The 24,924-nt window shown below is 51.1% G+C and overlaps 1 protein-coding gene across 2 annotated transcripts in view; it reads left to right on the forward strand.

Annotated features, from left to right (window-relative positions):
• CLCN2 (chloride voltage-gated channel 2) overlaps positions 1-24,924 on the forward strand; it is a 91,848-nt gene that overhangs the window by 20,996 nt on the left and 45,928 nt on the right. For both annotated transcript variants that reach the window (XM_084847635.1, XM_084847636.1), the window contains exon 2: positions 14,803-14,959. In XM_084847635.1, coding sequence (XP_084703761.1) covers positions 14,803-14,959 — 157 coding nt within the window. The remainder of the gene's footprint in view (positions 1-14,802; positions 14,960-24,924) is intronic.

Raw genomic sequence — 24,924 nt, forward strand, 5'->3', positions numbered from 1 at the left:
TGAGGGCTTTTCTCCACCCTCCAGTATGATGTCAGGTGGCAAGATGCTGACAGGTGTCAAAGAAAAGGCGGAACTGCTCAACTCCTGATTTGGCCCAGTCTGCTCCCAAAAGAGGGTTTGTGTCCCGTCTGGCATCGGCGACAAACAGGCTGGAGGGGGGGAGTGCAGCTTGAGGTTGACAGAGAGATGGTCAGGGAATATCTAAGCACCTTAAATGACTTCAAATCTCCAGGTCTAGAAGAATTTATTTATTTATTTCATTCCTATCCCACCTTTTTTCCTCCTTAAGGAACCCAAGGCAGTGTACATTGATTGATTGATTGATTGATTGCATTTATACCCCACCTTTTTTCCTCTTCCAAGGAACCCAAGGCGGCTGACATAATCCTCCTCCTCTCCATTTTATCCTCACAACAACAACCCTGTGAGGTAGGTTGGGCTGAGGGTCTGTGACTGACCCAAAGTTACTCAGTGAGCTTCCATGACCAAGTGGGGACTAGAACCTGGATCTCCCGCGTCCCAGTCCAACACTCTAGCCACTACACCACACTGGCTCTCAGAATTTCATCTTAAGGTGTTGTAGGAGCCAGTGGATGGACTCTCAGAACCTCTGTCAATGATCTTTGAGAAATCCTGGAGAACGGGTGAAGTGCCAGAGGACTGGAGAAGGGCAAATGTAGTTCCTGTCTTCAAAAAGGAAGATCCAGGGATTTATAGACCAGTCAGTCTGACATCAATACCTGGGAAAATTCTAGAGCAGATTATAAAGTGCTTGATCTGTAGGCATCTTAACACTTATGTAGTGATCACTCGAAGCCAGCATGGATTTCTCAAGGAATCAGTGGTCTAAATGGCCCCTTCCAACTCCATGATTTCACGCCGTTGGAGTTGACAGTCCGGTGTTCTCCAGATGGTTTGGACAACTGCTCCCGTCAGCACCAGCCATCATGGGGATTTTGGTCAGAGATTATGAGAACTGTATTCCAGAACATCTGGAGAGCACCAGGTTGTCTGCAGCTCTAAAACTCTCTGATTCTATGATTCTGCAGCAGCCTGACCTGCATTGGCTTTTGGACCGAGGTGTGCTAGTCACTTGCACCACAAGCTATATTTTTAAAATGTCACAATGTTTAACTGAATGATTTATCTCCCCGTGCAGCTGGTTGCACTTACTGCAGAACAGCTGCAACTCCAAACATATTCAGCAACTTTTACAATCTGGCTTAATAGGTTTTTGGCGGGGGCGGGGAGGAAGGGGGATGTAATGGCAGCACATTTTTTCTTGATGTGCGTACGTTGACATGCGGGCACGCCAGAGTCAACAGGCACTTCCCATACATCTTCAGAGAGTTATTTTCCAGAGGTCTAGAGAAGGGAGATGAAGCATAAAGACTTTTACTGCTACACCTGTGTGCACACTAGCAGAATGTTGCAAGGGCACCCCCAACATCTCCCCGCAAAGGAAAAAGAAGGAAGGGGGAATTGGAAAATAGCAGGGAACATGTTACGCTCCCCTCCACTCAGTGCTGTAGTCCTGGTCCAGCTTCAAAGAAAAAATGAAATCTTGTGCCCACCTGCCCTGATTTCTTGCAATTTGCAGCTGCAGGGGAGTATGGGGGCAGCCGTGCAGATGTTTTGGACTACAGGAGCCGTCACTGCCAGCCAGCATGGCCAAAGTTGGGCAGGATCGAAGACAAAAAGGGGCGAGGCCCAAAATACCCCAAATACCAGGATATTTTAGCTGAAGGCTCGTAGGGCTGGCTGGAGGATGCTGGGAGTTGTAGGACATTTTTCTGTCTAAACATGCACAGGATTGTACTCTTACTGCACGTAGCTAAGCCTTAGGGGAGGCATTTCAAGCTTTTAGAATGGGAAAAAACTGTGTGAAAGCCGGGAAACCACCAAATGATTGGCTGTTGGGGGAAAGGGGGCATGGCCAGTGGAAGGGGTGTGGCCATCTGTGGAAATTGTGGGCCTCAAGTTCTGCACCCTTGATTTAATGTGCCAGTGTCTCTTAAACAGCAGCCTCAGGAAAGCGCAATCAGGATTGGGAATGCAGGGTGTGTGGAGGCTTTGCCCTCCTCCCCTGCACCATGGTCCTGATGAAAATCCTCTCCCCCAAAGGTGCTGTTTGCCCCAGGAGAGAAGCTGCCTTTGGTGCCCATAGTAGTGGGGGTGGGTGGGTGGGTGGGTCATGGGGACAGAATTTTTTTTTGAACTATGGCACTAGGGCAGGGGTAGGCAAGGCAATGCCTTCCCGATGCTTTGGACTACAACCCCCATCATCCCTGACTGTTGCCTGTGCTGGCTGGGGTTGATGGGAGTGGTGATCAAAAACACCTGGAGGGCACCAAGTTGGGGAAGGCCGCTCTATTTTAAGCTGTCCTCTGTTTGATGGACAGTTCCTGCACTAGGGGAAGAAGAATTAAGCCTCCTGTCCCTGCGTGCCGCAGGCGAGGCCCTGATCCTCCCACCCCCGGTATAGTTGCTACCTTTAAAAAATATATGATGCATTAAAAGCATTCAGTTTAACATGCATAGTTGGGTCTGCAGCTAGAAGATCACCTAGAATCTGCTGCAGTCCTCGGGGTAGTTCTGGCTGCAGGTTTTGGAGGGCCCTTGGGCAAGACACCCTCCATGGCCCTCAGGGAGTCCGCCTTCTCACCACCATCATCCCCAGCTGCTCTTGCGCCTCGTCCCCTGCCTCATCATTGCTGCTGCTTGCTTGTTGGACAGGCAGGGAGCCAGGGAGGAAGGTGGCGGGGCAAGTCCTGCCCTTCCATCTCTCCCCCACCGTTGTCTGGGCCAGAGCAGAGGCAGGTGCACGAGCAGGCTGGCATGGTGGAGAGGAGGAGCACGTCCGGGGGTACCCTGTCAGTGGGCCCCTGCCGGGGTGTGGGCCCTCAGTAGGTGTCAATCATGCCTACCCTTGATGCCAGCCCTACTTGTCCGCCCCCCCCCCCCGGTACACACATACACCTTAAAAACACTTCCAGGGTCCCTGCTCCAGGACCCAGAAATAGCTGCTCTAAAATCTTGAGTCTACTCTAGGGAGGCTGGAGAAATTAGAGATGGACTAAAACGAGCTCTGATTTCTAAGAATCTGACCTGCGGAATCCGCTGCGGAGCAACCCCCGCAGGCCGCACAGAGTCCGTGGACTCTCGGATGACTTTTTTTACTTTCCTGACATTTACACATATAAATCTGTAGGACAGTACATAAGTTTCTGCTGAGGAAATGTTGAATGGAATGTGGACCCTTGAAGCTGGCCCTGCTCAGCGGCTCCATGTAGGGTGGCCTGATATAAGAAAGGACAGGGCTCCCACGCCTTTAATAGTTGTGTAGGAGAGGGAATTGCCATGCCAATGACACCTCCTGAAGTCCCTCCTTTACACAGCCACCAAAGGTGCAGGAGCCCCGCCCTCTTTTTCATCTGGCCACTCCAGCCCCGCGGCCAGCTGGCGCTTGGGTTTCTCAGCAGTCAAATTGGTGCGGCACGCCTGCCCTACAAGCTGAACACTTTGGCAACCACTGGCTTCTGCAGAGGAAATGCTTCTCAACGGCATTACTTCCACCTTAATTGTCTCTTGGCCGGCGGGGCTCCTGGACCGAGGGACTGCTGGGATTAAACTCCACAAGCCCCTGTTGTTCCCCGTGCAGCCGATCGGGACTGATTAGAGCGGCCTGGGAGAGATTTGTTGAATGAATTCAGCATGACACAGATTTCTGCCGCTGTTCCCTTTGTATCCAATGCTCTTGGCACTCCGGGACAGGGACAGACCAGGAAACTGTGCCAGAGAGAAGAAAGGCGAGCGGTTGTCCTCCCCGCTTCTTCTCTAAACTGTGAATGGTTGCATCTGGCAACCTGGAAAGCGGAGAGCCGCTTTCCTCAACCTGCCCAAACATTATACCGTTTGAAAACCAAACTTGCGGAAGATTCACCCCCGACCTGAGCCTCTTCCACTCCAGCCTCCTGGACTGGAATGGTATCTGGAGTATTTTTAATCTTCTGAAATAGCCTTAGTTCAGCATTGGAGTTTGTGTGTGTGTGTGTGTGTGTGTATAAATGCAGTGTTCTTCAACTGGAGACATGAACGGTACACTCGGAATCATGAATTACAGCCAGCTGTGCAAACCTGTGGCTATTTCTTTTACGGTCTTTGTAAATTTGGGGCTTGCATTCAGAGATCCTCAGCCAAGTTAAAATGTGTGGTTGCCAGGCCCTTGCTCCTGGACAGGTCCCTGACCTCACGCCTCTTGTTATTAGGTTAATAATGAGTTAATTTAGACCAGGGGTAGGCAAGCTGGATCCCACCACATGTTTTGGACTGTAGCATCCATCAGCCCAGCCAGCATGGCCAGTGGTCAGGAATGATGGGAATTGTAGTCCAAAACATGTGGCGGGACCTAGGTTGCCTACCCCTGACTTAGACCATGTAAACATCTCGCCACACCAAATGGGGATGTCCGGATTTTGTGAAATCCATCCTGTGTGTGTTTCGTGGATTGTGCAGTGTTGTTCGTTCCAGCATACATTCACAGACAGATTTAAAAAAATAATAATTATGTGGGAAAATGCACAAATAATTCTGTAAGAGGGTCTGCAACAATTTATATCATTTACATTAGTATATAACATTTAGCATACTGTCCCCCATTCCTTTCAACTTTTCCCTGTGTATATTTTCCAGTCTCAGCAGAAATGTACATATTTGCCTTTGAATAAATTTGCAGAAATTTCAGGAAAGTAAAAAAAAAAGATCCCAAAGTCCATGGACTCTGTGCAGCCTGAGGAAGCTGCTCCGCAGTGGATTCCGCAGGTCAGGTTTTTAGAAATCTGAACTCATTTTAGTCCTCTCAAATTTCTCCAGCATTGGGCTGGATGTGCATGATCTCGTCTGCTCTCAGAAGCTAAGCAGGGTCAGCCCTGGTTAGTACTTGGATGGGAGACCGCCTGGGAATCAGGCTTCCTGCATTGAGCAGGGGGTTGGACTCGATGGTCTTGTAGGCCCCGTCCAACCCTATGGTTCTATGGTTCCCTAACCCCAAATATAGCTCAGCTAGAAAGGCCTCAAGTCTTACTTAGATTACACGGGGTGCAGGCAAAGCCCAGCTTCAGCTTGTGCTGCTTCAACCTGTGGCACACGGATGGCATGTATCTATCTGTCCCCTCTGGCAGGAAAAGATGCTGCTTTGGGCAGTGGACTTTTCACGTGTTTTACACTGGAGTGCCAAAGGTGGGATGCTGCAGCTTGATTCACATGGCCACAACTGTATCGCTACAGACTGGAAGTCAGTGTGGAGCTAGGATGGCTCTTCCCACTGATGCCACATGCCTGGACAATCCTGTGATTAGATCAGGCTGTAAGAGGAGATGAAGGGTGCCTGGAAAAGTTAATGAGGCACCATGTTGGATTCATCTGAACCTATTGAAGGGGAGGTCCTGTGCAACATTGAAATCCCACGCACACACACACACACACACACACACACTCCATCACTAGCAAAGGAATCCCCAGGCAGTGCCTCCTGCAGGGGGATCTGGTTGAGCACAGGAAATGGTTTGGCGGGCTGCAGTTTTTGCACCCCTGACATATGCAATGACATTATCCCAAGAGAGAGGGTAAAGAGGCACTAGGATTTCCTGACTCAATCTGTGCTATACTTGACAGACATGGGGGGATCCCAAAGGATCATGATTGCCCAGAAACTGCTGGACAATGGAGAGCGTGGGATGCCAGGAGGCAATATTAAGTGGTCTACCCTGCAGATGCAAAAAGGATGCCCGTCAGTTGTTCTAGGAACTGACCAAGAAGATACGTTCACAATCTCTTCTGAGTGTTGAGTGAAGCAGGGCCTTCAGTTTTAATCTAGAACAAGCTTTTCCCCAGGCTTCCCAAACTTTAGATGACTGGGGATTAGATCCTCAGATGCTTTCTTGTTCAGGGTCACACTTGGAGTCTCCAGGGGAAAAGAATTCCAAAAATGTGGAATGGCTGCCTGTGAACGCCTCTCTACATATCCTTGTTGTTTGAGCTTGCATGGATGTTGCTGTTCACTGGCCCTCTCTGTTAATTTGCGAGATGTGTTTGGATGGCAAAATGTAGCAATGATAACTCACTTGGGACACTTTATCTCCAAGGCATTCCTTCTGGGCAGACAGGCTGTAAAGGTTCCTTCTGGTTTCTCAGGGCTCAGCCCCAGCCTTGGGAATGAATCCACTGAAACTGCTAGTGTGGAAACATCCTTACATATCCCTCTTCAAGAATCCACCTTTTCCAAGAAGCCTTTGGCCCAGCTTCCTAGTTCCCATACTGTAGGGGCAGGCAGAATGTAGATTGGGATCTATTGGTAGATCTCTGAGTACTTTGCAGTAGATCTCCAAGGATTTCTGACTTTAACAGAGCAAGGGGATGTGTAACAAAGAAACTCGATCATGACTGGCATTCTGCTAACGGCTTATCTCTCGGCCTCAGTGTTCCTCATCTGTGAAATAGAAATACCAATTGGTTGCTTTTAGTTCTGTTGGCCAGAGCCGAACAAAGGCCATTTTAGAAGGATGTGTTAGAATTCCTGATCTCTGGTAACTCACAAATCGATTCATATATATCATGGGGTGCAGTTGATAATTGATTCTGCTGCCTGTGCCACCGTTTTGTGTCTGTCTCTGGCTGGTAGACCTCAGTGTTCTAGCAAAGAAAAAACCCAAATAGATCCCACAAGCCTGAAGTCTGCCCACCCTTGCCAAACTCTAACATAGCCTGTAACCAAGTTTAAGCATGTGGAACTGAAACAACCACATATGGCCTCCCTGCTTACCACATGCCACCTCTTCTATGCCCTCCCTCTGTTGTTTCCCCTGTGTCAATTTTAGATTGTAAACTCCCTTGGGGCAGGGACCTGTGGTCTTATATCAAGGGTGGGGAACCTGTGGCCCTCCAGATATTGGACTGCAACTCCCATTAGCCCCATCCGTTGGCCATGTTGACTGGGACTGATGGAAACTGGAGTCCAACAACAGCTGGTGGGCCACAGGTTCCCCATCCCTGTCTTATAATCTGGAAAGCGCAATGCACTGTAACGGCACTAAATTAATTAATTAATTAAACCAACTTCCCTGCCTGCATATACCTGTGTGCCCCACTTGACTAATAACTATGGCCTAAAAGGAGAAGGGAGAGGAACCTACTCGATTTACAAATGCTTTCCTGACTGGTCACCTGGTGGAACATTTTATTCACCATAAGTAACCAGGTGAGTGGCTATTTACATGCCTGTAATCCTTTGACCTAACACTCTGCTTTGGGTTTCACAGGGTTAGGTACAAGGGCAATGACAACCGAGTGTCATCCCTCCATCCTGGCACCAGAACAGCCTCTGTTGGCACTGTTGTTTTAGGTGCCCAGTGTGGGTGCCCAGCGTGGTCCAACTATGCCTTATAAGAGCTCTCAAGCTCTATTGCTGTGTGGGATATACTGGGGAGGCAGTCTTCTAAGTCAGCCTTCCCCAACCGGCTGCCCTCCAGATGTTTAGGGCTACAAGTCCCATCATCCCTGACCAATGGCCATGCTGGCTAGGGCTGGTGGGACTTGTGGTCCAAAACTTCTGGAGGGCACCAGGCTGGGGGAGGCTGCTCCTCCCAGTCAAGGCACAGCAGCAACAGCTGAAAATACCAAGCCACCTGTTTTTAAAAGTGATTTTCCAATCCAGCCCTATGCAGCAGGACTTACTCAAACATAAGTCCCACTGAGTTCCATGAGGCTTACTCCCAAGTAAGTAGAGACAGGAATTGCAGCCTTAATTTCTTTAAATAATTGTAAGATAACAACAACAACAACAACAATTTTAGTAGCATTAAGGAAGTAAATGCTCGGAGGAACCATAACACAGTGGTAGAGCATGTTGTGAGAGTGAACACCTCTTGACTTCGGGGCTGTCTTATGCAGGCTGACTTAAGGCAGCAAGTTATATTAGAGCAGAATTTTCGTGGGGAAGGTCCTCCTCTTTTTACCGGGCTCGTAACCCTGAATGTTGCCCCCCCTCCCGTTTCAGGTTTGAGGCTGCATTATGCAGAAATTTCCCTTCCCCCAAGGTTAAATTGGCGGAGGGCAGAGAACTGCTCTCCACCCAGCCTTTTGAGTGCCCGGCCCCCCTCTTCCCCCGTGCCTGTCCCCACACTGCTGCTTTGCTGCGTCCTCCGCTGACTTGCAGCTCTGTGTGTGTGTTCCTGTGTGTTTTTCTCCCACACATCTTTTGATGGAAAATAAGAACCAGGCAGGAGGGGGGGTGGCCATGAGTTGTCCCCAAAGTGCCTGGCCGCTGGATGAGCAAGCAGGGCAGCTGGGAACATGGAGCGCTCTGGCGGAAAATGGTTGTGACTCTTCACACTTGAGGCAAGAAAGGAAACTGGATCAGACTGAGGTTGATCCAGTCTGGGGTCCAGGTTACTGCAGCAGCCAGCTTGTTGCCTCCGGAAGCTTGAAAACAGGGTTTGAAGGCAGTCGCCTGTCCCTGGCATCTGGTATTCAGAGGTACACTGCTGCTGCTCGTGGAGGTTCTGCTTAGCAGTCATAGTGAATGCAGTTGATTGACTTGTCCTCTGTGAAATTTGCCCGGCCCTCCTTTCTTAAAGCCATCTAAGCTTCCACGGGAAGCTGGCTTTCTCTTCCTCTCCCTGAACAGTTGGAAATGGCATGTGTACAGCGTGTGATTACGATTATGTGGTGGAGGCCGGTGGCTCCGATGTCAGTGGGGCTGGGAATCCGCTCCGGGTTTCAGTCAGAACCAGTCAGAACTCTAAAGGAGCAATAGCTTTGGTTCTGACGGAAACCCAGAGCACATTCACAGCCCCACTGACATCAGAGCCACCAGCCTCCACTGCCATTATGCATAGTTTGTTTGGCCCATATACATGCGACAGGAGACTTGAGTTGCTCTGTGCATATGCACAGCATGTACAAAGACAACGGCCACACATGATGATGTCTTCATGGGGAGCACACACCTTCTTGCCTGGAGGCGAGATCCCTTCGAGTCCCTTAGAAATATTGGACATAACCCTCGTCATCAGAAGCGCAACTTCGAGATAGGATTAGGAAGGCTCTGTGCAGTGACGGTACCCCAGTTTCCCATGCCTTGTGCAACTGGTTGAGCCTGGGCAGGTCGTAGGATCACTGAAAGTGGCTTGGGAGGGGCTGCGCTCCCTGTGATGTACACAACACAAGCTACTTTTGTTCCACTGTCACCTTGGGCCAAACGGGCTTTGCAGGTTGGGGGACGATTTCAGAACCTGCTGAGTCTGTTTGCCAGAGGTGATAATGGTATGAGCGAACGCACTGTGAGTAGGGATCTCGTGGGTGGGTGGGATCAAGGAATCTAGGATCCGTCTCCAGTTTGATTGGGTAGAAAGGCCCAAACTCTGACCTTGCTGATCAGAAACAGGTCACAAGACCTCGGCGTAGCAACCCCAAGAAGGAACACCCGCAATGGGTCACCTTCTGTGCCAGTATCCCCTGCCCCCAGTCTGAGAGCAAGCCCTTTGTTTCTGTAGGAGAAATCAACACGGCCCTTACACCCCTTTCGGTGCAAAGGTTGCTCCTCTCCCAGTGCCAAAATTGTCAGGCTTCTCGGCTTTTCTTTCACACAAGGACGTCCCTTCCCTAGTTTAAGCCTCCTGTTGTTCTCCCCCTGCCACCTCCTCCCCCCACCCCCAGCCGCCAAACCTCCTACCTTGCCCACTTCCCCCAGCACTTTGGTATTCTAGGCCTGGGGAAGAGGGAAGAGAACGGAAGCCAGGCACTTGAACCCTTGGCAGGGCCTAAAAGGACAGGCTGAATGCAACCACTGACCCCTCAACAATTCTTTCCTGTTCGAAGGCCCCTGCTGGAAGATCCTAGGGACAGGAAGGGACTTCTAGATGTCATCTGGTCCAGCCCCCTCTTCAGAAGAATGGGTCCTCTGTCCCCCAAGCCATTTCAAACAGATTCAGCTACATGACTTAATGGAAATAAGTTTATTTATTAAACTGAACCATGGACCTAAAGTAATCTTCTCATTTTATTGCTTTATTATACTGATTAAGCAGCGGATGCTAACACTTAAGGGGTGGAAGGATGTAGTACAGGCATGTCAAAATGGTCATACATCCTATAAGCTAATAGCAAAATCATTCTCTGTGTGTGGATCATTTATGTAGCCCAGATGGTACCATCCACAAACGAGAGGCAGGCTTTGGTGGACCAGAAGTTTGCAGAAATGCAAAATCTTTATGAAAAAAAAGATTCCTTAAGGGTGGTGGTATGGGAGGGGAAGCTAATGAAAACTAGCATGGCAAGTGAGGACTGGGGACTGAGCTTGCTTAGGCATCATTGTGCTTGGAATGCCGACTGGCTGTTGGGGAGGAGGGGAGGGGAAAACTGGTGGGGGCTGGAATGGAATATCCTGAAAGGGGGCTTGGCTGGCTGGCTGGAACCCTGGACTCGACACTGCAACATTTTGTTGCAGGCTCCATTTGTAGCTCCACATGGTGGGGGCGCATATTTGGAAGCTCCCCAGGTTGGAGGGTTCTGGCATGTAGAAAGCCAGTAGCCCCTTTCCTTAAAGCTAAGCAGTGTTTTGCCTGGTACCAAACACCTTCTGGTATTGGGGACCACAGTGACACGCTTCTGTTTCCCAGAACACCCTGGCTGAGATGTCCATCCATTCACGACCGAGGGCATGTGGGTCCCCTTTGTGAGGCAACAGATACGCAGTGCAGCTCCCACTTGGCCTCAGTCAGTCCCTTTTTCATAATACTCAAACTCAGGGTCACTGAATGGAATGGATTCGTGGCAGATCCAGGACTGGCCAAACAAAGCACTCCTTTGCACAAGAAGACGTTGTTAACTTGTGGAATTCTCTGCCGCAAGATGTGATGGTGGCCCTGGGCTTCAGTGGCTTTAACATGAGGCAACATTTGTGGGGGACGAGTCTGTTGGCAGCTGTTAGCCACAAGAGCTAAATGGAACCTCCAGGGTCAGAGGAAGTATATCTCTAAATTTCAGTTGCTGGGGGCGCAAACAGCGGGAGCGTTATTGCCTTTGTGCCCTGTTTCTACGCTTCTGGGATATATCAGGTTGGTCTCTGTGGAAAGATGCTGAACTATAGACCCTTGGTCTGACGTTCGCACGCAGAAGCTTAGCGTGAGTGTGTACACTCCATTGAACCAAACAGTAATAGCATTTAAACGGTGTGCTGTGAGTCTTCATAGCGCCTCATTTCTTACAACAGTGCTGTGAGGTAGGCCAGCAGTTTGATGTCCATATTCCAGATGGTGGGGCTGTGACTCGGAGAACAACAACTTACCCAAGGCCCAGTGGAGGCTGGTGGCTCCGATGTCAGTGGGACCGTGAATACGATCCCAGTTTCAGTCAGAACCAGTCAGAACTCTAAAGGAGCTGACTGGGGCCCCATCTACTTCACCCACTTACTCCAGGGCTGCTGCGATCCGAGGACCTTCGGGACATATGACGTAGTTGCCACTTCGCAGCCAAACCGTGGTTTTCACAGGAGAAATGCGGATTTCCGCAGAGGTGTTTTGCTGCACCTTTTAAGCTGACTGACTTTGTAGTTTGCAGTGGCCATGGGGTTGGCGTGCTTAATGATTGCGTCGCTCTGTGACACCTTTTCACTCCTCCCCGTTCCTCCCTATTCCTTTGCAGCTGCGCAGTAACAGAGGCACGAAGAGGGATCCATTTTGGAATGATGGGTAGGCACGTACCTCTCACGTGGGCATGACTCTTCGCATGTGTGAACCATCTTGAGGCTGTGGGGCTGGAGGACTGCCGCTGTGATTGTGTACAAACAGTTGGCATGGTAATGAAGGAGCAGACCACCCACATCTTACCAAAGAGGAACGGACAGACACAAAAGAACCCCTAAAATACAAAACAGCCACTGAAAACCCATAGTGTCTCACCCCTGTCCTCACGTAGCTGCTCATTTAAATATAATGGTAAAAAAAGAGCAGCGTGACTGCTGCAGTTTACTTTGCTTTAACGGCCACGTGTCAGGGCACTGTGGATTTTTCCGTTGGAGAAGTCCACAGTAAATTGCGCATGTACCGCAGCAGAAGCTAATGTGCAGCTGCAATGCTGCACAGTTACAATGGAGTGAACGTTGAAAGTGGTGCTGTGTAGATGGCCCCTGGGTCTGACTGAAACCCGGAGCAGATTCATAGCCTCACTGACATCAGAGCCACCAGCCTCCACTGCTAAGGCCACCTAGTGAGTTTATGGCTGAAAAGAGGTGTGAACTAGACCCACAGCGCTGGAAGGGAGCTTGGAAGTCACCTAGTCCACCCCGTCTGCTCAGTGCAGGATCTACGGTGGAGGATGCAGCTGCCGCATACCCGACAGATGGCTGTCCGGCCATTGCTTAAAGACCTCCGGTACAGCTCATAGGTGCTCTGGGCCTGGCCCGACCCAACCCAGCCTCACCACACAGGCCCATATGGCCGTCAGTGATGTCAGGCTGGCTGGGTGGCGCTGATGGCCAGTGGCAACAAGTCCCAGCTGGGAGCGCCAGCCCATTTCCGGCCTCAGTGCTGGGAGAAGCATTGCACTGGGAAACAATGGCTATTGATCAGCCAGGCAGCCTCCTTATCTGCCTGGCATTGTTCTGGATGGGGCTTTTATGTCTCTATGGACCAGGAAGAGGCCTCTGTGTTTGCTTTGCCTTGACCCATCCCTGGGGCCCTTACTGGAAGAACTCAGGCATGCTTCCATTAAGGCAGAAGGATGGGAAATGGGGAAAGAGGCAGGGCTGGAGTTTAAGAGGAGGTGGGGCTGTCCTTTCCCTGAATTTTAGTTCAGTTTATAGCACCCCCTCAAATGAAAGCTGAAGTTTCTAGTCCCTTTACTTACAGCTGAGTTAAAGGAAAACATGCCAGCAACATTCTACCCAACTTAGGGAGAAGGAAACGTGATCCCACCTTCTAATGGTCTGCCCAGGGAGTGGAAAAGCACTGGAAAGGTTGACCAACAGAAGGGCAAATACTGTTTGGTTAAAGGCTTCATTTTATCAATGTAATTCAACAACTTTTCACTTTGTAGGCTGCTACTTTGGAATGGTGAGGATCATGGCCATTTTTTTGCCATTCCTCCATTGATTTCGAAAGTATGCATGTGCATGTATGTATCCACTGCCCTGAGAGTGTACTTCTTTAGTCTCCGCTACTACCACTGCCACAACACTTTTAGCTACGGGGACAGAGAATAGAATCATAGACTCATAGACTCATAGACTCATAGACTCATAGACTCATAGAATCATAGAATCATAGGGTTGGAAGGGACCTACAAGACCATTAAGTCCATCCCCCTGCTCAATGCAGGAAGCCTGATTCCCAGGCGGTATCCCATCCAAGTACTAACCAGGGCTGACCCTGCTTAGCTTCCGAGATCAGACGAGATCAGGCACATCCAGATGCTGGTTTTCATTTCAAAATGTCTCGTCCCTGGTCAGGGGACAGAACCTGGATGGCACCACTGGAGGCAGAAGTAACAGCAAAATCTTTCTGCTTCCTGGAGCTGGCACTGATATTGCGGAACGGAGCCTATGCTTGGCTTCTGATGTGCGGTGCAGGAGTTGCGCAAGGAAGAGGATGTAAGAGGTATCCCCACTGCTGATGCGGACCAGCAATGGGGTGGGGACGGACGGCGGAGGAAGCAGTGTTTCTCACAGCAACATGCGACATGGCACGAAGGGGCTGGGATCAGCCACCCCCCCGGCTTCGTAGCGCACCTGTATCGGGGTTGCATATTTTGAGCGTGCGCACTAAGTGAAAATGAGGCTGCCGACCTTTACTCAAAAATATTTCTGGCTTTTGGACAAATGATTCTGGCAACTGGTCCAGAGGCTAAAACAACTGATCAGATGGTTGTGTGTGTGTTTTCCCCAGTAGCTGGTTGGCAACCCTATGGGCAGAGCGCATGACGTGCCCTATGTGGTTAGGAACAGGAGAGGCAGTGAAACACTGCAGCCGGATTCATTTCTGAGCATCAGTGTAACGTTATGGGAGCTCTAGAAATACACTGATTTCTGCCCCCTAGCCACAAGGATAGGGTAATAGCGCCATTGAACATGTGCTGAGTGCATTACCTACACTTCTGAGTAATTGCAGCATGCTTCTTCCTGGGAGAAGGGGGGACATTTCCAGGCTTCCAGTCACTGACCTCCCCCTCCCCAACTCCTGCTCACACCTACAGCAGGGGTGGGCAGAAGGCAGATCAGAACCTGCTGATAAATCTCTGGGGGGCTAGCTGTGGGTCAGCAAGGTTCCTGACTCCCTGTGTTTTAGCAGTAGCAACAGCAAAAATGAATTTTCCCACACAACATAGGCTGCTGAAATGGAGAAAGTTTGGAATAACCAGGAGTCGACTTCAGCAGGAAAGGACTGTGAGCTCAGTTCTCTTTGAAAACAAATTCCTGGGCTCAGAATGTGTCCAGAGGCACCCTTGTTCTTTAATTCTAAGTGTCTGGAGGTTTTTTTAGCACCTGGCTCTGGCTGGTCAATCTTAGGGTAAAAACAAAGTAAGTAGATCTGACTAGCCTGAAGCCTACCCATCACCTGACTGGTATTTTTTTCCATCTTGTCGTGTAGTTGAAAGGCTGTATATCCATCAGTGGGGAAATCAGTGCTTGAGTCCCAAGGGCAGGAGATGCTCCTTCTTGATCCGCAGGTGATTTCGAATCAGTCTGTCTGCTCTGCATATGCCTGGCCATGCCCTTGACCCTTTCGCATTTTTGGGTTCCCTCCCCAGATGTATGGCCGCTACACGCAGGACCTGGGAGCCTTTGCCAAGGATGAAGCGGCTCGCATCCGGCTACAGCAGGAGCGTTGGAGACCACACCCAAAGGAGCATCTGCGCCCCTCAGAGCTTCTGGAGTATGACCACGGTCGATGCGCACGTTGCCGTAGTAAGGAGCCTGCCACGTCTCAGGGATGGAAATGTGCATTTATTCCTGTAGCCTCTTTGAATGGGGGCAATTGTGTGTACCGGGGGAGGGTAGGTCCAAATCCATGTGCAAACGCATGCTCAGCCTTTCATGCTCCTGTGGTGTGCTACAGTTTTTGTTGCGTACAGATAAATTTCTGCCGTGCTGTGCATTAATTAATTAATTAATTAATTAATTACATTTCTATACCGCCCAGTAGTCAACGCTCTCTGGGTGGTTCACAACAATTAAAACCATAAAATTCTACATCAGATACATTATAAAAGTTTAAAAGGTTAAAGCTATGGAATAAAATAAGAGTAAAAACCAAGATAAAACCTAGCAGTAATGCAAAGATTTAAAATACAGGGACAGATTTAAAACAACAGAACTAAAAGACTAAAATGCCTGGGAAAATAAATAGGCCTTCAGCTGGCACCAGAAAGAGCACATGGTAGGTGCCAGGCGAGCCTCTCTGGGAAGCTCATTCCACAACCAGGGTGCCGCAGCAGAAAAGGCCCTCTTCTTGGTAGCCACCCACCTCACTTCCTTTGCAGGGGCTCCCAGAGAAGGACTACTGAGGATGATCTTAGTGTCCAGGCAAGTACATATGGGAAGAGACGATCCTTCAGGTAACCTGGCCTAGGTGCTCTGTTTTCTTTCCTTATAAATCCGCACGCAAACAGGGCACATGGTAGGACATGCACTGTCCCATTTGCTTTCTAGTAATCTCAGTGCAGACATGCAGAGTGCTTCTACCTAGAAAAGTGGCAGGCAGTGCAATCCTGGGAAAAGGAGTCCTTGCCTTTCCCCAGGTCGCCTTGGGGGAGTCCTTGGGGGAACGCTTGGGGGAGCGTTCGCCTTGGGGGAGTCCTGGGAAAAGGAGTCCTTGCCTTTCCCCAGGTCACCTTGGGGGAGTCCTTGGGGGAACGCTTGGGGGAGCGTTCGCCTTGGGGGAGTCCTGGGAAAAGGAGTCCTTGCCTTTCCCAGGTCACTTCCCGTGCTCCCACTTACATCTCCCTGTGCTGAACTGGTAGCCCAGGGGTTCATCTTTGGGATGGGCTCTTAAGCCCTGACGAGAGGCATTGCATCGGCCCGTAGCCCGTCACTTGCTGCTTCCCCCTGTGCATTTGGTGCATCCTCAGCCTGTTCTCTTTCATGTACCCAGATATGCATGCACACTTCTTAAAAATCAGCGTGCCACTTCATGTTCAGTTTCAGTTTCCCATGATTTTGTCGCTCCTCTTGCCTGTGGATTGTGTGCTCAGGAGCTCCAGACCAGGGGTGGGCAGACGGTAGACTGGGATCTACTGGTGGATCCTGGCTGATTTGACATAGATCCACAAGGGTTTCTGACTCCTTATAGTTTAACAATAGTGAGTCAAATTGAAAGTCAGACCTAAAAAATCTCTGCCATGGATGGATGGCCTTGTGCTATTTGCTCATCTCAGCCTCAGTGTTCCTCACCTGTGAAATATGACTGTTGATAGGCCTTGGGACAGGCCTTTGTGCCCCTCCACCAGCCACTTTGGGAGTTCTGTGTTAGCGCAGGTGTGGATTTCTGTTTGTAGATGCAGCAGCCTTCCTCAGCCTAGTGTCTTCAGATGTGTTGAACTACAACTCCCAGCAGCCCTGACCAACATGGCCAGGCTGGCTGGGGATAACTGGGGTTGTAGTCCAACGCATCTGGAGGGCACCAGGTTGGGGAAGGCTAATGTGGCTGCTAATGAGTGTTTAGCCCATGGGGTGCATCAGGCAACCAACCCACTTCCCATCCACTTCTTTGCACCCTGGGGTTCTAATCAGCAGGGGCTGGCAGCTCTGATGTCAGTGGGTCGGTGAATCCGCTGCGGGCTTCAGTCAAAACCAGTCAGAACTCTAAAGGAGCTGATGGATGTGCTCCGCACCTTTACAGCTCTGGCTGGTTCTGACTGAAACCCAGAGCGGATTCACTTAGTGCCTGATCTCGTCTGATCTCGGAAGCTAAGCAGGGTCAGCCCCGGTTAGTGCTTGGATGGGAGACCGCCTGGGAATCAGGCTTCCCGCACTGAGCAGGGGGCTGGACTCGATGGTCTTGTAGGCCCCTTCCACCCCTATGATTCTGTGATTCACTCTCTGGCATTGGAGCCACCAACCTCCACCGGTTCCAATAACAAACTGAAGTAGATCCCACGGGATCCCACCAAGATCCTGAAGTAGATTCCACAGATCCTGAAGTAGATCCCACAGGATCCCACCAAGATCCTGACGTAGATCCCACAGTAGATCCCACCAAGACTCGATGGTCTTGTAGGCCCCTTCCACCCCTATGATTCTGTGATTCACTCTCTGGCATTGGAGCTACCAACCTCCACCGGTTCCAATAACAAACTGAAGTAGATCCCACGGGATCCCACCAAGATCCTGAAGTAGATTCCACAGATCCTGAAGTAGATCCCACAGGATCCCACCAAGATCCTGACGTAGATCCCACAGTAGATCCCACCAAGACTCGATGGTCTTGTAGGCCCCTTCCACCCCTATGATTCTGTGATTCACTCTCTGGCATTGGAGCCACCAACCTCCACCGGTTCCAATAACAAACTGAAGTAGATCCCACGGGATCCCACCAAGATCCTGAAGTAGATTCCACAGATCCTGAAGTAGATCCCACAGGATCCCACCAAGATCCTGACGTAGATCCCACAGTAGATCCCACCAAGACTCGATGGTCTTGTAGGCCCCTTCCACCCCTATGATTCTGTGATTCACTCTCTGGCATTGGAGCCACCAACCTCCACCGGTTCCAATAACAAACTGAAGTAGATCCCACGGGATCCCACCAAGATCCTGAAGTAGATTCCACAGATCCTGAAGTAGATCCCACAGGATCCCACCAAGATCCTGACGTAGATCCCACAGTAGATCCCACCAAGACTCGATGGTCTTGTAGGCCCCTTCCACCCCTATGATTCTGTGATTCACTCTCTGGCATTGGAGCCACCAACCTCCACCGGTTCCAATAACAAACTGAAGTAGATCCCACGGGATCCCACCAAGATCCTGAAGTAGATTCCACAGATCCTGAAGTAGATCCCACAGGATCCCACCAAGATCCTGATGTAGATCCCACAGTAGATCCCACCAAGACTCGATGGTCTTGTAGGCCCCTTCCACCCCTATGATTCTGTGATTCACTCTCTGGCATTGGAGCCACCAACCTCCACCGGTTCCAATAACAAACTGAAGTAGATCCCACGGGATCCCACCAAGATCCTGAAGTAGATTCCACAGATCCTGAAGTAGATCCCACAGGATCCCACCAAGATCCTGACGTAGATCCCACAGTAGATCCCACCAAGACTCGATGGTCTTGTAGGCCCCTTCCACCCCTATGATTCTGTGATTCACTCTCTGGCATTGGAGCCACCAACCTCCACCGGTTCCAATAACAAACTGAAGTAGATCCCACGGGATCCCACCAAGATCCTGAAGTAGATTCCACAGATCCTGAAGTAGATCCCACAGGATCCCACCAAGATCCTGATGTAGATCCCACAGTAGATCCCACCAAGACTCGATGGTCTTGTAGGCCCCTTCCACCCCTATGATTCTGTGATTCACTCTCTGGCATTGGAGCCACCAACCTCCACCGGTTCCAATAACAAACTGAAGTAGATCCCACGGGATCCCACCAAGATCCTGAAGTAGATTCCACAGATCCTGAAGTAGATCCCACAGGATCCCACCAAGATCCTGACGTAGATCCCACAGTAGATCCCACCAAGACTCAATGGTCTTGTAGGCCCCTTCCACCCCTATGATTCTGTGATTCACTCTCTGGCATTGGAGCCACCAACCTCCACCGGTTCCAATAACAAACTGAAGTAGATCCCACGGGATCCCACCAAGATCCTGAAGTAGATTCCACAGATCCTGAAGTAGATCCCACAGGATCCCACCAAGATCCTGACGTAGATCCCACAGTAGATCCCACCAAGACTCGATGGTCTTGTAAGCCCCTTCCACCCCTATGATTCTGTGATTCACTCTCTGGCATTGGAGCCACCAACCTCCACCGGTTCCAATAACAAACTGAAGTAGATCCCACGGGATCCCACCAAGATCCTGAAGTAGATTCCACAGATCCTGAAGTAGATCCCACAGGATCCCACCAAGATCCTGACGTAGATCCCACAGTAGATCCCACCAAGACTCGATGGTCTTGTAGGCCCCTTCCACCCCTATGATTCTGTGATTCACTCTCTGGCATTGGAGCCACCAACCTCCACCGGTTCCAATAACAAACTGAAGTAGATCCCACGGGATCCCACCAAGATCCTGAAGTAGATTCCACAGATCCTGAAGTAGATCCCACAGGATCCCACCAAGATCCTGACGTAGATCCCACAGTAGATCCCACCAAGACTCGATGGTCTTGTAGGCCCCTTCCACCCCTATGATTCTGTGATTCACTCTCTGGCATTGGAGCCACCAACCTCCACCGGTTCCAATAACAAACTGAAGTAGATCCCACGGGATCCCACCAAGATCCTGAAGTAGATTCCACAGATCCTGAAGTAGATCCCACAGGATCCCACCAAGATCCTGACGTAGATCCCACAGTAGATCCCACCAAGACTCGATGGTCTTGTAAGCCCCTTCCACCCCTATGATTCTGTGATTCACTCTCTGGCATTGGAGCCACCAACCTCCACCGGTTCCAATAACAAACTGAAGTAGATCCCACGGGATCCCACCAAGATCCTGAAGTAGATTCCACAGATCCTGAAGTAGATCCCACAGGATCCCACCAAGATCCTGACGTAGATCCCACAGTAGATCCCACCAAGACTCGATGGTCTTGTAGGCCCCTTCCACCCCTATGATTCTGTGATTCACTCTCTGGCATTGGAGCCACCAACCTCCACCGGTTCCAATAACAAACTGAAGTAGATCCCACGGGATCCCACCAAGATCCTGAAGTAGATTCCACAGATCCTGAAGTAGATCCCACAGGATCCCACCAAGATCCTGACGTAGATCCCACAGTAGATCCCACCAAGACTCGATGGTCTTGTAGGCCCCTTCCACCCCTATGATTCTGTGATTCACTCTCTGGCATTGGAGCCACCAACCTCCACCGGTTCCAATAACAAACTGAAGTAGATCCCACAGGCCTGTGGCCTGTCCAGCCCTCTCTGGTGGAACCCCTCTTATGCGCTGTGCTGCTTTCACTGCCACAGTGTTGCACTTGGGCGCCCCATTTGGCTTTCCTTGCGCAGGAGCCCTTGCCCGTTCGGCCCCTCCTGTTCCTTTCCCGACCTCTCTTGCCTGCTGCTCCTCTTGACTCCTTCTTCTTCCCATCCCGCTGCACCTCTCTCTTTCGCTGTCTGCCTCTGTCTTTCGCAGAGAGCGCTCCCAGCCACCTCTAACAATAGGCAGAGTATTCATGACCTCAGCCTGACCAGCCCAGGGCCTCTGGCTGAATCCTTGGCATAAACCAGGCATGCAAGCACTCCGAGCCAGCGGGAGATAAAGTTTCGCACTGCTCTTTATTGGGCATTCGGAGGAACACAAGGTCAGGGAGCTTCCGCAATATCTCCTCAGTCCGATGCTCCCCCTCAAAGTCGCCAGAGGCTTCAGATGCTCTGGTTTGTCCATGAGGGGAGTGTTCTTGGAAAGAAGGCTGTGCGTATCCCTCCTTTGATTGATCTGTCTGTCCATCCATCCATCCATCTATCACATTTCTAAACTTCCTAATAGCTACAGCTCTCTGCGCAGCTCACAACAATTAAAACCATAAAATACAACATGATAAAATACAATATGAAAATTAAGAACATCAGAAGAGCCCTGCTGGATCAGACCAACAGCACCCTCCCACCCATGTTCCCCAGTCGCTGGTGTACACAGGCATACTGCTGCTGATACTGGAGGTAGCATGTAGCCATCAGGGCTAGCAGCCACTGATAGCCGTCTCCTCCAGGAATTTGTCTAACCCCCCTTTAAAGCCATCCAAACTGTCCCATGTGGGGTTTTTACTGGCTTACTTAACACGCATACACATTTTGACATTTGTTTGTTTATGATCCCCCCCCCCATTTCTCCCATTCATAACCTGCTTTTTCGTAGGAGCTCAGGGTGGTGTATGGGGATGAGTGGGGGAGGAGGGAGAGGTGTCTATTTCAATCTCACACCAGCCCTGCGAGGTAGGTTAGGCTAATGGATTAGTGGTTTTCACAAGGCTGCGTGCTGAGCTTCAGAGCCCTGGAGAGGTGGTTCAAGTCCACTTTTCTGTATGATTGCGCCACCCTGGAAGTGCTTTCGAGGCAGGGGTTTTATAAGATGTGAAACAGCCTTTAGACTTGTACCGAGGGCCAGAGTTCAAATCCCAGCCAGCTCTTGGACTGTTGTGGTGTTTTCCTTCCTTTTAAACAGAAACTTTAGACAACCTGGCTTTGCAGGGTTTTCTTCTTCTTCTTCTTCTTCTTCTTCCTGAGGATGACAGAGATTCTTCCAAAGGGCATGCATCCCTGTACACAAGCAGGGAACTTCTTGTATTGAAATCTTACGCGGGGATTGAGGTCCTGAGTGCAAAAATGGCACATATGTAAAAGTAACTGACGATACTGCAGGAGGTGTATAGAATCGGCACAGTGTGCAAGAACTTGTGCCTGAGTGGAAGAGTGTGAGGCTGTATGTATGCCAGAGATGGGCAACTTCGGGAGTTCTGGGGGCTACTTTCCAGCCCCCCCCCCCGAGGCCCGCATGGGTCACATTCCTGCCATCGCCATGCCCCTGAATTTTGGGGTCTGGTGGCAGCAATATAAATTGGCAGTTTGCCACTGAAATTTGGAAGGGAACCATGATGGAGGCTTCAAAAGGACACATTTAGCTTGTTTCTGAACTAAATGTCTCCCTTTGCAGCCTCTGTCGCAGCTTGCCATGGAAACTAGGTGGAAAACCACTGATTTTTAAATTATTTTTGCCAGCACTGCACTGCTGATTTCAGCGGCACGCAGGGCTGGCAGGAAGGGTGGCGGGGGCCTAGGTCAGTGCCAGCTCCAGGTTTTGGAGGAGGTCCCTTGAGCAAGTCACCCCCAATGGGCCCCGTCCCTCAATAAGTCTACCCTCTCACTGCCACTTTCATCAGCTGTGATTACTCTTCCTCCTCCTTTCCTTCCCATCACTGCTACCACTTGCTTGCTTGACAGGCAGAGAGCAAGCAGAGGCAGTGGCAACTACTGCTCCTTCTTCCCCCTGCCACAATTGTCTGGGCCAGAGCGAGGGGCAGGTGGACAAGCAGGATGCAATGGTGAAGAGGAGGAGCAAGTCCAGGGGGCTCTTGTCAGTGGGCCCCTGCTAGGGTATGCGCCTCTGGCAGGGGCCCAGTGATGCCTACCCTGGACGTCAGCTCTGGCTGCAATAGAGGCCGGGGGGCCACATGCGGCCCATGCACTGCACGTTGCTCACACCTGGTGTATGTACAAGGGCCAGGCTGTGCGATGGAGAAAGAAAGGGAACTGCCGGGCTCCCTGGGGGAATGGGAAGTGGGGCAATTTGCCCTGGGTTCCTGTAGAGCAAGGGCCCCCCTGCCTCAGCTCCTGTGCACACGGTTGACCCTGTCCTGGCCCTGCCACAATGCTCACTGGAGCCTCCCACACTCATGGGTCCTTGTGGGGAACCTGATGCTGCCTCCACCATCACATCTGTCCCAGGCCCCATAAACCCTATGGGGTGCCCTGAGCACATGGAAGCAGAGGAGCGCCTTCCCTTTGTGCCTATATTTTAGCCTAGCCAGTTCCTCGATCTGCGATTCAAATCAGTGACTGCCTGATTTGCGTTCGGAAGTGGTACTGTCCAGGAACGGCAGGATCACATGATCTGTTTTATGCACATTTGCGCTGGTGCAGCAAAAAGGATGGGTTGAAAGGAAGCTCCTTGGTTTTATCTCTCAATTGTTGTTTGTTTGTTTTTTTAAAAAAAGGGGCTAGTGGACAAGGACCAACTTTTAAAAAGTTTCTTCCAACCCCCAAATCCTGGGACCCCTTAATAACCCAAACCTTCCCCTCTTTTCTTCCAGAGGGGGCCCCAACATCCTGGCCAGAGATCTCCTGTCATCATGCACGGGATCTGGCTGTTCCCGGTGCCTTAAAATAGTTCCCTTAGCAACTGCCGAGATCACGGCTTGCATTGTTCTTGAGGCAAATTCCCCTGTTAAATGTCGCCAGCGCCCTGGGGCCGCAGCATGAGCCAGCGCTGCTCGGAACTCGGCTGTCCCTGCATGGCCCCGGGGGTGGCCGCCCTCTTCCCACCCACTTGAGTCGCCGCGGTCTGTTGACCGATGCGCAAAGAGTGTTGCTCTAGCCTGACAACATGTTTTCCTAGCTCCACGTGTGTCCATCCGTTGCTGCCTCCCTCTGGGCTCAGCTGTTGGCTGCCTGTGGCTAACAGAGCAATGGGGCAGGCTGCAGGCCTGCCTTCCAAGGCTGGAGCGTGAGGCTGGCCTCTCCGCTAGCCCCAGGCGGCACGGGCAGAGGGCTCTGGCGCAAGCGGGAGCGCTCTTGCCTTGTCCCTTCAGCTGTTCGAATGTCAAGTGCGCAAGCCAGCTTGTGCCCGGAAACCCCCTCAGAAATCCAGTCTGAGAGCTCAGCGGCAATGTCCATTCGTGTTTTTATTATTCTGGTAACACCGTCCCCCTGTGCAATCAACTGCCCCTAATGGAGGCACACCGGCACCAAACGGCTTGACCAGCCAACCTCAGCCTCCCTGATACTTCCACATACTGAAGCAGGGGTGGTGGACTCCGGGCCTGGGGGCCAAATTCACCCCCCTGCCAAGGACCTCATCTGGCCCTCCGTGGTCCCCAGATAGCCATGCCCCCTTCCTCTACAAGATGTAGTGATGGCTGCCAATTTGGATGGCTTTCAAAGGGGGTTAGACAAATTCCAGGAGGAGAAGGCTATCAATGGCCACTAGTCCCAATGGCTATGTGCTACCTCCAGTGCCAGAGGCAGTATGCCTATATACACCAGTGGCAGGGGAACATGGGTGGCGGGGTGCTGCTGCTGCCCTCGTGTCCTGCTTGTGGGTTTCCCGTGGACATCTGGATGGCCACAGTGTGAGCAGAATGCTGGACTAGATGGACCCTGGGTCTGATCCAGCAGGGCTCTTCTGCCGTTCTGATGTTCTCTGACCCCACTCCGCTTCCCTAGCCCTAATGTATCGTTGCTTGGAAAATTCATTTCCCCCCAGGTACTGTAAGGATTGCAGCTACGCTCAGAGGAACAGGGAAGGCGGAGAGGGGTGGCAGATGCCTTCAGCATCCCTGGTAATCGAACTGTGCAGGCGCGGCATCCCTGTGAGCCCTGGCTCCACTCCACCACTGCTACTCAGTCCTCAGCTGCCTTCACACTGCTTCCTGGTGGCTGCAACCCACCCATCATTGCCATTCCAGTGAGCTCCTTTGGCCCGACTGTCCTTCACCTGCTGCGCATCCTTCCAAATAATGTGCCGAGACCTCAGCTCCTCTCTGACTATGGGGCAGTTCCCCAGCCATCGTCCCAACCCCAAGGGCTCTCTTCTGCAAGGCCATGGGAGAGAAGCTGCCCGCCCTGCCCTTCCTAGCCTCTCTTCTAGTGAGCTGGGCTCAAAGTCCATGCCTACCAATGTACAATAATCCTGAAGAGAAAGGTTTCGTGTTCTCTTCCTCTCCCACTCCAAGCCCTAGTCCTCCTCCCATAAGGTCACTGCTGTTTTCACACATGGTGCGAATTTCCCGAGGAGAGATCTCTAGGCCCATCACCGAACAACAAATCCAAGGATTCCCTGGGAAGAGGGGATGATTGTTAAACCAGCATAAGTCTCTTTTCCAATCTGGGGGGTAGGGGTGGGTTTTCCAGCCTAGTTTCAGAACTGCAGTCACGTTGGTTGCCCGAACAAATGACTGCGCCAGGAGATGGACC

The sequence above is a fragment of the Heloderma suspectum genome, chromosome 3, assembly GCF_057233095.1.
Source record: "Heloderma suspectum isolate Gila_16-S chromosome 3, 16-S_ref, whole genome shotgun sequence".
In the NCBI taxonomy this organism is placed as follows: Eukaryota; Metazoa; Chordata; class Lepidosauria; order Squamata; family Helodermatidae; genus Heloderma; species Heloderma suspectum.